General features: G+C 32.7%; 4 protein-coding genes across 4 annotated transcripts; 3 read left to right on the top strand and 1 right to left on the bottom strand.

Moving 5' to 3' along the window:
• The first annotated feature begins 1,339 nt into the window (after nucleotides 1–1,339).
• On the top strand, nucleotides 1,340–2,095 carry LOC112786469 (uncharacterized). The gene has a single exon (XM_025829843.1). It carries the CDS (start codon nucleotides 1,340–1,342, stop codon nucleotides 2,093–2,095), a length of 756 nt encoding a protein of 251 aa, XP_025685628.1.
• On the top strand, nucleotides 2,096–3,682 carry LOC140183261 (uncharacterized). The gene has a single exon (XM_072231291.1). It carries the CDS (start codon nucleotides 2,096–2,098, stop codon nucleotides 3,680–3,682), a length of 1,587 nt encoding a protein of 528 aa, XP_072087392.1.
• Nucleotides 3,683–7,846: 4,164 nt separating this feature from the next.
• LOC112784476 (uncharacterized) lies at nucleotides 7,847–10,557 on the top strand. Its single transcript, XM_025827700.3, has 7 exons — nucleotides 7,847–8,062; nucleotides 8,139–8,260; nucleotides 8,335–8,387; nucleotides 9,389–9,452; nucleotides 9,571–9,613; nucleotides 9,711–9,758; nucleotides 10,015–10,557. Exons 1-7 carry the CDS (start codon nucleotides 7,976–7,978, stop codon nucleotides 10,330–10,332), a joined length of 735 nt encoding a protein of 244 aa, XP_025683485.1. The 5' UTR covers nucleotides 7,847–7,975; the 3' UTR covers nucleotides 10,333–10,557.
• A 1,032-nt stretch (nucleotides 10,558–11,589) lies between these two features.
• On the bottom strand, nucleotides 11,590–15,965 carry LOC112785047 (uncharacterized). The gene is made up of 6 exons (XM_025828453.3): nucleotides 15,676–15,965; nucleotides 14,722–15,103; nucleotides 13,974–14,170; nucleotides 13,539–13,683; nucleotides 12,870–13,023; nucleotides 11,590–11,906 (listed from the first exon to the last, which is right to left on the bottom strand). Exons 1-6 carry the CDS (start codon nucleotides 15,738–15,740, stop codon nucleotides 11,881–11,883), a joined length of 969 nt encoding a protein of 322 aa, XP_025684238.1. The 5' UTR covers nucleotides 15,741–15,965; the 3' UTR covers nucleotides 11,590–11,880.
• Nucleotides 15,966–16,810: the final 845 nt, after the last annotated feature.

Genomic DNA, 16,810 nt, shown 5'->3' on the forward strand with positions numbered 1-16,810 from the left:
AACGTTATTTATTTAAGATTGATTTATTTAGAAAAGAAAGAATTATGTTTTGAATTGAGATTGTTGATTAATGGAAAGAAGGATGATGATAATTGATTTGAAATATGATTTTTGAATGAATTTGGAAATGGGATATGGATTGATGAATGATGATGATATTGAAAATGGCTTAGATATTGATGAATGATGAATGAATGGTTTATATGGCTTATGAATTTGAAATATCTGAGATACGAGGTTCCCTGGATTAAGTGCCGTGGCTTGCCACCACGTGTACCAGGTTGAAAACACGATACTCTGTTGACCCTACGACGTAAGTGTGACCAGGCACTATATAAATTTCCGGGAATGTTACCCCCATTGAGCAATATTGATTATTTGAGAAAAAGCTAGGCATAGACTCTTGGGGATGCACGTCGGGGGACAGTTTAAGGACAATTCAGACTTGTCGGGTTGGCTGGATAACCGACAGATGAGCCTCATCAGCCATAGGATAGGCATGCATCATATGCATTTGTATGCTTTGCTTGGGTTTGAACCTGTTTTGGTTTGCCTAATTGCTAAACTGTTATTAATTGCTACTTGAACTATTTGTTGTAACTGCTACATACTTGTGCTTTCCTTGTCTGTCTTGCCTGTGTTTGTCCTAGCGTGCTATATTTGAGAATGAACTTTGGTGCTGAATTAATGACTGTGTTGTTTGATTGCGTGGTTGGTTTCTGATTGAGATTTATTTTATAAGAAAGGAAAGGTTTCGGACTTCTGAAAGATTAAACTTTATTTATTTGAAAAAGTTTTGAACGGTTTCCTATTGGTTTTAAAAGATTCATAAAATAATGATAATCACTAAGCTTGAAAACAGTTTTCTTATTAAATATCTTCTTATGACAACTTTGAAACTTCGTGGTGAGACCGTGTGGTTAGGTTCTCACCCCCTACAGCTTTACCTTTTCAGGAACCAGATGAAGAAGCATTAAGAAGAGTTATATTGCATTTGGTTTATATGTTGTATTACTTAGATTATTTTTTTTCCCTCGTCTTTATTATTACAAGTTTATTAAGAGGGATAAGAGTTGTATGTTTTATATGTATATTATATTATGAATTATTATGTAAGGAGTCTTGAATGTGAATCTATGCCTGCTTGTATTTTTCTTAAGATAAAGTATTTTTTTCCGATTTTCAAAGAAATCAGCGATACAGTGTTGAGTCACAGGCTCCTATTTTAATATTAAGTATATAAAGTAGTCGTAATACTTCTTGCTATCAGAGTGGCGCAGCCGGAAGCGTGACATTCTGGTAGTGAGGGTGTTACAGCAAGCCAGATATTTTTCTCACAATGACATGCAATCCATCTTGGACTGAAATAACTTCAGAACTCAACCCAGTTCAAACTCCACAAGATCGTCCAGATCTAACAACAAGAATTTTTCGAGCCAAATTTGAACAGCTAAAAGAGGATGTAATTACTAAGGGTATCTTGGGAAAGGTGAAGAGCTATATTTATGTCACTGAGTTTCAAAAAAGAGGGTTGCCACATGTACATATGTTGCTAATCTTAGAAAACAATGATCAGTTAATTGACCCGGAGCATTATGATAGTTTGGTACGTGCAGAGATACCATCTAAAGAAGTAGAACCATACCTACATGATGCAGTGCTAAAACATATGATTCATGGTCCTTGCGGTACACTTGATCAATCTTCACCCTGCATGAAAAATGGCCAATGTAAACGCAACTACCCAAAAGAGTTCGCAGCAGAAACACGAAGAGGTGACGACTCATATCCGCAATATAGGCGACGATTCGACACTCCAGTACAGATTAACCAAAATGTCACGGTTGACAATAGATGGGTAGTTCCGTACAACCCTTGGCTACTACTAAAGTATGATTGCCATATTAATGTTGAGATATGTAGTAGCATCAAGAGTATAAAGTATCTCTACAAATATTGCTACAATGGTCCAGACCGGGTTGCAATGGAAGTTCACAACGGTTCTAATGTTGACGAGGTCCAACAGTTTGTTGATGCAAGATGGATTGCTGCTCCAGAGGCATGTTGGAGAATATTTAAATTTAACCTTTACTGAATGTATCCATCAGTGGAAAGGTTACAAATTCATTTGCCAAATCAACATCAAGTGAGCTTCTATGATCACCAAACCATTCCTGAAATACTTAATGATGATTATTTCTCTAGAATAATGCTCACTAAGTTCTTTGCCCTGAATCGTGAGGAGAACCAACAATCTAGGCATCTTTTGTACAGGAAAATTCCAGAGTATTACACTTGGCACAACAAGGAAAAAAAATGGCGTCGGCGCAAGACACAGAGGAGATCCATCGGTCGAATTTATACTGTATCACCTTCAGAAGGAGAAAAATTCTATTTGGGTATTCTGTTATCTAATGTCAGAGGACCAATCAGTTGGGATGACTTGCTAACAGTGAATGTGGTCCAATATTCGTCCTTCAAGCAATCTGCTCAACACCGAGGATTGTTAGAGAGTGACAGTAGCATCCGTGAGTGTTTGGTTGAGGCTTCTGTTTTACGATTGCCATGTGCTTTACGAAGGTTGTTTGCAACCATCTTAATATTTTGTGAGCCTACAGATGTAAGAAGCTTATGGGATGAATTTTTTTCATATATGGTGGATGATTATCCGTCAACCAGCACCATAACAGCCTTAGTGTTAACAAATCGGCTACTCAGGGATATAAATGATATACTCCTTCAGCACGGAAAACAGATTACACAATACGATTTGCCAGCTCTAACTCATGAAAATGACAATGACAACTCGATACCCAGAGTTATCCAAGAAGAACTGTCTGTCGAAGTACCTCGGGAAGACCTGTGTTCCGTAGCAAGATTGAACAATGACCAATCTAAATCTTTCAAGTGCATTATGAATATAATTGATCGAAGAGAAAGTGGAGTGTTCTTTGTTGATGGGCCAGGAAGATCAGGCAAAATATTTCTTTACAGGGCTATAATTGCAGAATTGAGAAATAAGGGTCATATTGTCTTGGTAACTGCATCGTCAAGAATAGCCGCAACATTATTGCCTGGGGGTCGAACAGCTCATTCTAGGTTTAAGATCTCAATTAATGCAGAACCATCATCCATTTGCAACATAAGCAAACAATCAGATCTTGCAAAGTTGATTAGACAAACAATGGCAATCATCTGGGATGAAGCACCTATGGCAAATAAAGAATCGGTGCAATCATTAGACCGCACTCTAAGAGATATATTAGCAAACGATATGCCATTTGGAGGAAAAGTGATGGTGATGGGAGGAGATTTTCGCCAAGTACTACCTGTCGTACCGAAAGGTAGTAAGTCACAAATGATTTTAGCTTCTATAGTTAAGTCTCATTTATGGGCTTCCACTAAAATTCTCCATTTGAGACAAAATATGCGATCTTCTAATGATCATGTTTTTGCTGAGTATCTAATGCGCATTGGTGATGGAATTGAGCCCACCATACATGAAGACTTTGTACGGATACAAGCAAATATGACAATTCCGTGGGAGGGTGAAACATCGTTGCACAAGTTAATAGAAGAAATATTTCCAAACTTACAATCTCATGGGTGGGACGCTTCTTACATGGTAGAAAGGACAATATTGACGCCAGAAATCATGATGTGCAACAGCTTAATGATATAATTATCAACCAGTTTCCAGGAGAAGAACGAAATTTAGTCTCATTTGATGAGGTAGAAGGAGATGCTAATAATTTATATCAACAAGAATACCTTAACTCAGTTTCTACAGGCGGGTTGCCACCTCATGTGTTGAAGGTAAAAAAAGGCGCACTTTTGATGTTATTGAGAAACATAGACCCTAAGGCCGGCTTATGCAATGGTACAAGGTTACTATGTCATGGAACTTTTCAAAACATGTTGGACGTATAAATTTTAACCGGTCATCACTGTGGAAGAAGAGCTTTCTTGCCTCGGATAAAACACAAAACAACAGAAAATTCAGGACTGCCTTTTATACTTATCCGGAAGCAATTTTCTGTAAGGTTGAGTTTTGCAATAACAATAAATAAATCACAAGGACAGACCATTCCTAAAGTAGGGATCTATCTCCCTAAACATGTATTTAGCCATGGTCAATTATATGTTGCTCTGTCTCGAAGTATTTCTCAGTCAACTACAAAAATTTTAGTCAAAGAAGGAAAAATAGATGGAAGAAGTGGAGAATTTATCAGAAATGTAGTTTTCAAAGAAATATTGTTACCTTCACCACAGGTAATTTATGTTCTTAGTAAATCTGTGTATAGTTACTTCTTGATACAATTCAGTCTTCATATCATTTTAATATTTAAATCTCTTTCAGAGATTTAGATATTTTTGTTTACAAACTTCAATTTATTGACGACTAACGACTTATATTTTTTTAATAGACAATTTGATTTCAAAGGAGCTCATCAATATATGCCAGGAGATAAAGACATCGAACTTGAACATCTGTTTTATGCAACAGGTACGTACTAATTATGATTAACTGAGACATACTAGATATATATACTAGAAATATATTAACAAATATCAATTACAGGAAGAAGGATTCCAAAGTCTCTGGAGTGCATGGAAAGATGAGCAAGAAATCGCATCAATCGAACCAATAGACAATAAAGTAATTTTTTAAATTAATTACTATGAAAATTGCATTAAATATATATACTTCTATTTCTATGTTAGTAATCATACTCATATGTTATCTAATAGGTTCATTCCCTTCAAATTTATTCTATTGGTTGGGGAGGAACGGTTAAAACAGACAAGACCCAATTCTGGAAGATGATAAAAAAGGAAATACTGTTCCAACAACATACAAGGTAATACAATCATCGTAATCAGAATGTTATCAATATGCCTATTATCTATCTCCCTTCTATATTCTTCATTTTTCATTAAATAAAGAGAAAGAGTTTATGCCTAAAATATTAAAAAGTAACTCTAAAATTGCAACAGAGATTATGTTTCCCATGTTGAATAAAGTTGCAAAAAATAATTTTAAACCAGTAATAATAAATTAAACATTTTTCTTTTTCCAGAAACAAATACACAGAAGCGAAACCAACTCATATTAGTAAAGAAGAATATTGCAGGTACCTTTCATTAGATTAAAAAACCGCACAAAATATTGGGCTAATATCGGATAATTATAGATTTGAATGCTCTACAGAGGGTTTAATGGCTTCTTTTGTTGTGCATGTGTAGGAAATCCAACCTCAAACAAGAAATTTCAATTTTGCAGGTTTTATTTTTTTTTTATTGTCAAATTTTCATTCAAATATAATGAAATTTTTATTGGCATATGGTATATTTTATTGATTTCTAAATTTTGTAGTTCTTCAAGGCTAAAAAATTTATTGATAAAGAGATGTATGAGGAATTGCTAAATATTTTTTCTCGGTAGAAATTCAGAAATTACTTTAGATTTATCTTAACGTTTTTACTTATAGTTTGATCTATACTCAGCTAAAAAAAGACATAATTATTTTTCTTCTTTACACTTTTTGTAGGCACAAGAAAGATTCTTCAAATACAGATCCGTATTTTGGCTTACCACTTAAAAAAAGGTCCCTAAACAAAGGAAAAAAATATGACTTTTAGATATGGCTCATTTTTTGTAAACAATCGTATTTTTTTATTTATTTTTATGACTTTGAGTTATATAGAAGAAGATAAAATATTATTGTAATAAATATTTTATGAATTATGTTATTTGTAGATTTGTAGATAGATGATGTATGTGTTCGGTATAATTAAATCATTTTCATATTATTATTGTTTATAGATAGGTAATATATGATTATTTTAATTTAAACATTTTTATATTATCATTGATTATTCTATATTATTATTTTTATATTCTTTGAATTAAAAATTTTAAAATTTATTAAAATAATTAACTTTAAATCCTATAAAAAAGCAACTCCGTGCCTATTAAGCTGCTAGTAATCATAAACCCCAAATAAGTAGTTAAACATGTGCATTGTTTTATTTGGTATAATAAATGTTATATATTTTTTATTTTCGTTTAATATTTTATAGACCAGATATATTATGTAATAAAATTATTTAAATGTATATACTTTCAAATTCTAAGTACAAACCTTTTACCACAAATTATGAACCTAATAAATTTAAATGATAAATACTAAATTTTAAACTGTAAATCTATAATCCATAACATATAAATAATAATTCATAAATCATAAATCCTAAACCATAAACTTCAATTCATATATCCCTAAACACAGTGGCGGAACTTGAAACAAAATTTTGGGGGGGCCAAATAGAAAATAATTGTCAAAATATTTTTTATATGGACCTCATTTAAGATAAGCTCGTCTAATCTCATCTCTTTGATTTGGGTGATACTGCCAAATTTAAAGCCCTTTTTTAAGATCTCGTTCCAAAAAGTTAAAATTAAAGTCATCAGATATAACTTTTTGAAATTTTGAAGGTTATATCTCGCTTTCTTCGTGATTCATTAAAGTAGAAGAACTATCTACATGTGTTGATATTGTAAAAGTTATATGTTCTCTTTCTTAAATATTAGCCTTCCTCTTAAAAAATATATCAATTTTTTAATTTTTCATTATTATTTTATATAAAAATTTGAATATATATCTTGTAAAATATATAAAGAAGAAGTTAGAAGGACAAATATTAAAATTTATAATATTTATTGAATTTTTTTTATCAATTTATACAAATACAATAATATTAATACTTTTTGAATATTCTATTATTTTTTATCATATAAAAAATTAAATTAAATAAATAATAAAATATAAAATAATATTAAATTAAATAAATAAAAGATATCTAATTTTTTATATTTGAACCTAAAGATAGAGAGAGTGTTGTTTATTGAACTTATTAGATACTTTAAGTCATAATAAAGTATTTAAGTCAATTGAATTATTTTTTATCTTTTGAAAAAGTACTACTAAGTTTTTTATAAAAAGTTTGGGGGGGCCATGGCCACCCCTTGTCTGAACTAAGCTCCACCACTGCCTAAACATAAATCTTATGTGTACATAAACTTTATATTGCTAATAATTTAACCCTTGAAACAGAAAACACATGTAATCCTCTAATAATGAACGATTAATAAAATATCCTCAAATTTAGACAAAGACATGCATATTATGAACATTTTGTGTTTATATTTAAGAAATTATGAATTTTTTCCCTTTTGAAAGACTAATTAATTTCATAACTTTCTGGGTGATAAAATAATAGTTTATTCTATAAAAATATTTTGTGTTACAGTAAAATGAAAGTTAAACTAATTAAAAAAAATAAATAAACTACAAAAAATATTTTTAAAATATTTAAATATAAAAAAGATTAGTAAAAGATCAAAATAATAAAAATTATTCTAAATATTAAATATATATTATAAAAAAAGTTTTGAAAATTGAAATTTAATATAATCTTTTACAAATAAAATAAAAATGAGATATATTAATCTTTAAAATTTAACAATTTTAACCCAAATAAATTTTCCTTTCGCAATTTTTCCTTTTAATGAATGGTCCATAAATTTTTTTAGAAATAAAAAAGAAATGTAGGCATCGAACTGTAGTTCAACTTTCACAATACTTTATAAATAATTATCTTTTTTAACAAAATGCTGATAAATGCATAAGGTATTTATCATAAATTACAAGCATGTTAAAAATACATTAAAATTGATTATTAATTTATTATTAGTATAATATATATATATATATATATATATATTAAAAATAAAGCAAATAATATATTTATACATAAATACAAAAATAATTAATTTTAGAGAATGATTTTATTGTAAAAATAACATTTTGTATAAATTAAATAAATAAAAACTCGAAATAATTGTGTGCCCTGGTAAATAGACGAAGCATGCGAGACGGCGGAAGAAGGCAGTGAGAAGAATAACAAGAAGATGAGCGGCGGGAAGAAGGGTGGGCCCCCGAAGCATCAGAACAAGTTTGCCTGGAAACCCAACGCCGGTCGCAAGATCAATGAAACTGTACACAACCATTCCTTCTTTTTCTTCTTTTTCTCTATCTTCATTCTCATTAACACATACATATTCGTTTCCGCAGGAAGTTGGGGGAAGGTTCAGGCCTCTGTCTGAGATAACTGGTGTGTGCCCTCGCTGCAAGGACCAGATCGATTGGAAGCGCCGTTATGGCAAGTACAAGCCTCTTGTTGAACCTGCCAAATGGTATTTAATTCTAACTACCTCTTCCTTCCTTTCTTTTCGTTTCTTTTCTTTTCTTCTTTATTTATTTTTTTCAGTCAGAGATGCTCGAAGCGTGCTGTTCGTCAAGCTTACCATAACTTGTGTTCTGGTTAGTGTCTATTTTCTTCTTTCATTTTTGTTATTCTTTTGTTTTTTAGTTTTTGTTTGAGTGGACTTTTCCCAATTAGTGGAATAAAGGGTTTAGGGTTTATAGGATTGATATTTAGTTATAACTTGGAATGGAACACTTTTGCTTGTGAAGAGTTTGCTAAACCATGCTAAGTGGACAGAAAAATCAGTCCTCAAATTAGACACCGGTATAAAATACATGTTGCAATGCAAAATACACATTAAAAATAAGTTAAACAGCCTATGTATTTATAGACAAATACATGGTGGCTGAATTGGTAGTCAATTTTTGGTGTGCACATAGCATTTTTTATATGCCATACCACCAAATATCTTGATTTCATTATCTAAAATGATGGTGTGACAGAGGAAGATGTAGATCACAGGATCAAGTTAGGTGGTTATTCATTAAGATTGAATGCTTCAAGCTTGGCTACTATAGATTATGTATGGATAAATTTTATCATATAGCTATTAGACACACAATGTTATATGGGATTGAATGTTTGGCGGTAAAGAGCCAACATGAACATAAACTTAAGGCGGCAGCAATGAGAATGTTTAGATAGATGAGTGGATATAAATTATATAGGAAGGAATATGAACGGAGGCATTAGAGAGAGGAGCTGTGGTAGTGCAAATTATATGGAAGATGGTAGAATCTTGTCTTACAAGTTATTGATATGTTTGGACAAGGCCTATGAAAGCTCCAGTTAAGATAGTGGATCTGACGGAAATGGAGGATAGCACTGTAGCTAAAGTATTGAGGGGTCCAGAGAAACCATAGAAGAAATCATTAAAAGAAAGTTAAATAATAATGCACTAAACAAAGATATGATCTATGATAAGGCCAACTATGGCGTTGTTTCATCCATAGCCAACCCTTCTAGTAGCATAAGGCTTAGTTGTTTTTTAACCTGATATGAAACTTGTGGACGTGCTTTTTGGACATCTATTGATTGGTTTTTGATGTTGCTGTAGGGTGTGCAAAAGAGCACCGTGTATGCGCAAAGTGTTGTTGCAGTGTGAACCATATAGTTGGAAGGTTAGCTTTAAACTTCTTTTAGTAAAATCAGTATTGAACTGTTGGGAACATCAGTTATGGCATAATCTTATAAAAAGATGACTTGGTATTTATAATTCATTTTGTAACCTTTTTGTAGAGATTCTGCTGAAGTTGAGGCGGAACAAAAGATGCTTGAGGAGGTTTATTTTCCTGTTTCTGCTCCCCTTTTCATATACCTTATGAATGTTCAGACTTGCATGGTGAAAACTCATAGTAATACTGGTATTCTTCCTGCAGGCTATTAAGTATGCTAGGGAGAGAGAAAGGAGAACACTATTGCGTGCTGTAAGATACTAAAACGAAGTCTGTTAAATTGTTTCGAAGCATATATGCTTCCACTTTGTCCCTTGCTACATTTATTATAAAACATGACTATGGATTTTTGAAAAGATATTTCTTTGATGCATTGCATGTATGTGGCATCAACTTTGCACATACACATAATCACATGCTATCTATTTTCTATATGATGATGAGTACCCATTCTACTCCCCAAACGTGCATATTACTGATTGTTTGCTTTGTTTAATTTTGGTATCAGATGAATAAAGACAAGCCTAAAAGTTCAAGAAATAACCCAACAGATACCAGGGACAATAAGGTTGGGCACTTATTTCCAAATGCAACCCTGGAAGATTATGCTAGGTTGCATGGAGTTAAAAAGGATCATGGTGATGGTGAAACCTGTGATAGTAAATTTGATGATGATAGTGAGGATGAAGTTTGTGATGACAAAGATGTTAACAGTGAGAATGAAGATTGTGGTGATGATGATGAGGATGAGGTGGAGGAGGTGGATGATGATGGCAGCGACCACAATGATGTTGTTCCTGAGCCAAAGGAAAGCAAAAACGAATGACTGCGGAGGTTTTAGCATTTCCCGTGAATTAAGATCGTCGGAGTACTCTCTTTAGAGTTGGTCTTGGCATATCTACTGAAAGATATTTCAGTTTTTGATACAAGTTTTTTGGATGAGTTGTATCGTTATTTTTTGTTTCAATGTATTTATTTAACCCTTTATCTAATAGATTTTTGTTTACCTTTGAATGGAAGCTATCATTAGTTAATAATTATGGATTGATCATTGTGGTGGGTTCATGGATGTCAAAAATCCGAATTAATTTGCAGAACGAGGTTACAATTTTAGGTGACAGAATCGAGTTGATTCGGTCTCAAACTCGTGTATGAGTAAAATTGTCTGGACTCCATAAACTCAGTTATAATTGCAAGTTTACTCATGAATTAGCAAGTTTGAAGTTTGTCGGACATCGTTTTGAAGCCAACTTTTATTTTTTTCACACCCGTTAGATTAGGATTTCCTTCCCAACCCTCGCACTCCTCGGTCTCTTACTCTTGCCATTCTCGGTCTCTCCCCATCTTTACTCAGTCACACTCCTCTTTTGCTTGCTTGCACAGTCGTTGCTTCATGCCTTTGCGTCGTGCTTCTGCTTCATGCCGTTGCTTCTATTTGTTAGCTGTGAGGCGCTTTTGTTTTGTGTCTCCATTTCCATCGCATGTTTTTCAACTTGGATCATTAGAATGATAATTTCGCATGGGTTAATGTTTTTATTGCGATTACTCAGTTACTTTGCCTACTTGGCATGTTAGACTGTTAATAATTTGCTTGAATTGTTTATGTTGTTAGTTGTGAGTAATTTGATATTGTTGAATGTTGATGATTGTGGCTGTTTACACAAAATTATACTTGGTGTAAATAGATTACCGCTCTTATAAATGAACATAAACAATTCAAAACATTCTTAAAATATACGTTAAATGTAATCTAAAATCATACAAATCCTTATCATTAGAAGGGCAGGACACAACACTACCAATAATAAGTCTATTGCAACCAATCAAGAGGATTACTGTTCAACTGGGACTTGGTTGTGCATACAACAGAAATGATATTTGTTTTTTAAATTATACATATATAAAAAAGTTGTATTATTTGCACTACTTTTTGGCACACACCTCGCTGTACTCCTTCCGTTCTTGGATATAAAAGTGAACACGATGAAAACACAAAAACAAACCCAATAAATGTGCACCATTTTAACCAATTTGGATTGTTCGAATTCCGCCTTGTGCATGCAGCAAAGTAACAGCTCATAAATATCTCAAAATCTCATTGTAATTTTTTATTGCAAAATGTACACTATCCATAACAATGCTAAGCAAAAGAATACATGTAATCCCATTTAACTATGGGAAAGAATGGAACTAGCAGTTTTCTATTGGGAAAATTTTTTATATCTATGAATCTAACATTTTTTTCTTGAATAATGAGTTAGTAAAACTATCAGCCAGCAATTCCAATGTTCATGGTGTTGTTTGTCAAATACCAAGTAGATTTGGGAACCAGGTCTTGGCTAACTAATGGGAACAGCTTGCAGACCAATTGCTTCTATTCATCTTTTGCACATAAACGCTCTGAATGGAGAAATAAAAATAGCTTCAGAATGAGATAACAAATACCACGATATAGAGTGCATCAAATTGGTTTGATAACAAGTATCATCACTAAATAACCTCAGTCAAAGAACAAGTATATGACATTAATGAAGCAATAAACGAAATAAACAATTTTCAGAAAGGAAAACAACGGATAAATGTACTCAAATGAGACAATACAAAACAGATTCTGCCACTCGAGAAAGCTGTGTGGCATACATTTGACAAGTTCATTACTTCATTAGACTGAACAACTTGATGTATAATTAAAATTCGAGCCAACCTGATATATAATTAAAATTCAAGCCATAAATTAGCTATTATTACTCATTGTTTGGAAGTCCGGCTAATTGTAAAACTACAAAAATATTTGAAAGATAATAGAAAATCAGCTCAAAACAGCTCTCAGTTATCTTATTTTGTATTAAGTTTTCTTATTTTTTATTTCTTAATTAATGCTATAATAATTGGGTAATTTTAGATGTAATAAATATGTAATTATGGATCTTAAATGCATGAAATTATGGATATTAAGTTAAATAAGGTTACTTTAGATTTTTGGGTTGTTGTCTCCCTTTCATTACCGCTAAAACTAATCAATAGGAAGAAATCAAAGGCTTCAAACATTAGTCACTCTAAAAAATGACCATCTGTTGCAATAGCTTCAGAAAATGGTTCAGACATGGCTCTTCTTTTTTCAGTTAGCAAATTGCATTTTTCAAGTACAATATAAAATATAGGAAACAATATGAATATATGATTATCCACTTTTATGCAAGCAGACAACTTAAGATGTACAAACTCTTATAGACAGAGTTGCCCAAAATGAACCATAGAAGAAAACAATAATTACTCGAAAACATTTAGGCAAGATTATATACATAAACCCAACTGTCTACACACAAAAAAAAAGGAGGATATAATCAGAGAAAGAGTTCTTACTCAAATATTCATAAGCTAATATCATTGAAGTACCCCATGCTGACATGCTGAAAAATCTTGGGCCCAAGCCTCTATATAGACCTTTCCAACCATCCTCACTGATTAAGTCTCTCACAACTTGTTTTACAGAGGTGGTCTTTTCATGTCCCATAACCTGGATTGCAGGTTATTTGGTCAGAAAAAATTAAGTAGACAGTGGCTGGCTAAATAAGTAATGATCATACTCTTCTAAAATTATTCCTGTTTTAGTTACTATTTTTAGAATGAGAACATTTACCAAAACCAAAATATGCTGGAGTAAACCATGCAGTACAACTTTTGCATCCATAATCACACTACAAGCTAATCAAGATTTCAGCAAAAACATGCAAGGATATGGAAAGAGAGGAAACAGAAAAAAGGCAAAATTTCATCTACAAGGAGAGAGAGAGAGAGAGAGAGAGAGAGAGAGAGAGAGAGAGAGAGAGAGAGAGAGAGAGAGAGAGAGATCTAAGGAGAGGTGAATATAACTCATTGCAGTAGTACCAATAATGAAGTGATCAAATGTTTTCCAACATGAAAACCAGAAGACAAAACCCAAAAAGTGCAAAGAGTTAATGCTGCACTACTGTGATCACCACAGAATAACAAAATCAAGAGAAAGAAACATTGTCGACAAGTTATGAACACCTGTAACCGTGTCTTTATGGTATCCAATGGGGTTGTAATGCAGGATGCAGTTGCACCAGCAATGATCCCTCCAGTAGCCTGAACTAATACAATCTTCGGCACACTAGGAGTGCCTTCCTCATGTTCAGCACTATGTCCCAAGGCTCTGCATAAACAGAACGTATATGAGCTGTTTTAGAAATCCATATATATGGGCTATCTTCTATCTACGTTTTAATAGTGGTATATGAACCATGAACATATGGCATTCATGGTACAGTAGCCTAACAGTTCAAATTCAACTTTGAAAGGAAAATATGAGGTTCAGTAGATGAGAGTCTAGGGGTAGCTTTTTCGTATCAATTTATTATTGTTATTGTATAAAAATAAAATGTATAGGTAATACAACAGTTATTTGGCATCTGAACTTAAAGAATATGCATTACCATGTCTCACCTCCATATGAACCGTTGGCTTGAACCATAACTTGCCCACCATACAGCGCTGGATGGCGAATAAGTCATAACAGATAGACCAAACCCTCTATATAATCCCCTGATGCCATCAGCCCTTAACACCTTACGAACAACATCTAGACCCCCACTATATCGGGTATGCCCTGAGTATCCTTGCACCATCAACTTTTGGCTAATCTAAATATAATTCATTGTAAAAGTTTAACATTTAGAATTATAACCTTTTAATATAAAAGAAACGTTTGATCAATAACAAAGCTTAAAGGATGTAAACACAAGTTTAAAATAATTTCCCTCATTTATTTTAGCATTTCATTATCAGTTGACACACTTCAAAAGAAGCATAAGCAGAACACGATAACGGAGACACAATAAACTAAAAACACATGCGTTTACTTTAAATCTTGCAAGATTCTCCAATAGAATACACTGCAACCCTGTAGACAAACCACTAGACCGCAAAACCTTTCTTTCAATCAAAACTGAGAGTACAGAATATATTATGTTTCACTTTGAAATAAAAATCCTAGCAGAATGTTTGAAATAACAAGGAAGAACGATGTGTGATAAAACACTTTTAGAGCCATAATCAAATTGAATTGCGCCAAATGTTAAAGAACATGAGAATATGTTCCAATTTCCAAATCAATCAGAATAAATATTTTACTTCAGGTATTTAAACACAGAAAATCATGCTCAGCAGTTCAGGTTTAGAATATCATTCATACCACATCAATTGGTACAAACACAGCTTGTGACAAAAGCGATGATGTCATGCCCGCAACCCCATTCGCTATAGCAGCTTGGGTAGTCTCAGACAGTGTAAGGGGCTCAAGCATCTTGAAGGCAGCCACCTTCGTGGTTTCTAATGTAGTGAGAAATATGATCCTGGCAGGAATTGTTCCGGTGATAACTGTGCCGAACCCTTTATACAAACCAGGAATGCCATCTGTTTTAAGTAGCCCTTTCACTACAGAAAATGCATTCCTCTCCACAGTATCCCTTGAAGCAACCTGCATCCTAGTTTTCACAACAGAAACCGGGTAGAGAGCCACCGTAACACCCGTAAAGAGGCCAGCACCAACAACATAGAACTTCGTTTTATCTAGCCTATAGCATTAAATGAACATAAAATAAGGATACAGAGATTCTATATGTAAATTCAATCATCATCCACAAAATATATTATCAGTTAAGAGTTAAGACTCAAATGAAATATATCACCACTCTTCACGAGAATCTAGGTTCCAAAATTGTTAACATTGAGAGAATTTACAAAAGAAATGGAAAATCCCCAATAGAGAAACGAGAAATTATATAAACAGCCAGGATGAAACATCTATTCTTGAATCTTGAATCCAATCAATGCAAGGAATTATCCTCACTGCTTAAAATCAAGCGTACGGAAAAGAACATTCAGGCTTTGAGCTTCTAAGCATTACCAGAGTTTTCAAGAGTTACTACTACACTCCCTATAACTTTGCCAAATGCTAATGCATAACGAAACAGTTCCTTGAAGGACTACGCCAAACAGTTCACGGAACCACAGAATAGAAAAGGTTACAAAATAGCACAAAGAACAGAAGCAAGAAATCGAAGTAAAAGAAAAAGAAAAAACCTAAATCCGAAATGAAAGGAACAGAGGAAACGGAAAGTAGAGAAGAAAGGGAGAAGCAAAATACTTGTCCCAGTTAATCTCAGTGTGACCGAAGGAGTTGGTGGAGCCGCGAGCATTGGAAGCGGCCATTGGTGAGAAGAGTGAGGCCAAGAGAGCAAGAAGAAGAGTTCTTGTGTTTGATCGCTTGATGGAGCTGAATTAGAATATCCCGCAGCGAAGGCAAAGAAGAAGAGTAAGAATAAGAAAGACTGAAAGAGCATGAACCGTGGACTGCACACCCTTTTATATGGGAGAATATGCCACCTCTGCTCACTTCTTGCAGCCAAGCAAGCAAACCACCGCTACCCACGAACCGAAAAATAATTATTCTCTTTATTTCTTTTTTTTTTCTTCCGCTTTTTGCTGAGTTTTTGTCTTAAATTAAGTTTAGGATTTTAGTGCATAATTATTATTTGGACTTTTTGGAGACTGTAAAATGTAAATTCTGCACTGTAACGAATTATGTCGGACAAAAGTTATTTATGTATGTTTTAGATATATTTGGCTTTTAAAGTTAATCATAATAGACTTAGGGTCCGTTTGGAAAACACTAAAAAGTTATTTTTTTCAACTTTTGACTTATAAAAAATTACATTAATGTGTTTGGTACAATTTTTTAGATAAATTTTTAACTTTTCAAAAGGTTATTTAAGAGTTTTTGAAGAAGTTAAAAAATGTAACTTCTTCTATTTTCAAAAGCTATTTTATCACTCTTATTTAATGCACAACTTTAAAACAAGAATTCTATAATAACTATCCAAACTCAAAATAACTTATTTAAAAGTTATTATTAATAAAAGTCCTTATATTTTAAGTTCCTTTTTCAAAAGAACTTATTTAAGAAGTTTAGCCAAAGTGACCCTTAAATAATTAAATGAATTATACTACAATTGAAATGTTTTTATTTATCTATTTTATTAAAAATTAATTATGATTTCGGTAAAATAATTTATGAGACGTTTTTTTTTTTTTTTTGCCTTTGTTAATTTAAAATACCAGGGTTCTTTATAATTTCAGTAAAAAATATATTTCTAATAGTGTCTTTAACAGAGTCGTTCATTAATGAGATTTGAAGAGAATTGAAAGGTAGAGAAGAAAATAAAAGTGAGGTAGTACCGTAGTAGAAAAGAGAAAAGAAAATCATTGAGTTAGTTCCTGAC

This window comes from Arachis hypogaea, chromosome 20, assembly GCF_003086295.3.
Source record: "Arachis hypogaea cultivar Tifrunner chromosome 20, arahy.Tifrunner.gnm2.J5K5, whole genome shotgun sequence".
Taxonomy (NCBI): Eukaryota; Viridiplantae; Streptophyta; class Magnoliopsida; order Fabales; family Fabaceae; genus Arachis; species Arachis hypogaea.

Excerpts from the sequence above, each read along its gene's own strand:
- LOC112786469 (XM_025829843.1), top strand. The coding sequence starts at position 1,340 with ATGACATGCAATCCATCTTGGACTGAAATAACTTCAGAACTCAACCCA.
- LOC140183261 (XM_072231291.1), top strand. The coding sequence starts at position 2,096 with ATGTATCCATCAGTGGAAAGGTTACAAATTCATTTGCCAAATCAACAT.
- LOC112784476 (XM_025827700.3), top strand. The coding sequence starts at position 7,976 with ATGAGCGGCGGGAAGAAGGGTGGGCCCCCGAAGCATCAGAACAAGTTT. Across the intron at positions 9,453-9,570 it reads GTGAACCATATAGTTGGAAG|AGATTCTGCTGAAGTTGAGG; the intron begins GTTAGCTTTAAA and ends ACCTTTTTGTAG. Across the intron at positions 9,759-10,014 it reads GGAGAACACTATTGCGTGCT|ATGAATAAAGACAAGCCTAA; the intron begins GTAAGATACTAA and ends TTTTGGTATCAG.
- LOC112785047 (XM_025828453.3), bottom strand. The coding sequence starts at position 15,740 with ATGGCCGCTTCCAATGCTCGCGGCTCCACCAACTCCTTCGGTCACACT. Across the intron at positions 14,171-14,721 it reads TGTTTGTACCAATTGATGTG|ATTAGCCAAAAGTTGATGGT; the intron begins GTATGAATGATA and ends AATTATATTTAG. Across the intron at positions 11,907-12,869 it reads ATTAGCTTATGAATATTTGA|AGCGTTTATGTGCAAAAGAT; the intron begins GTAAGAACTCTT and ends TTCTCCATTCAG.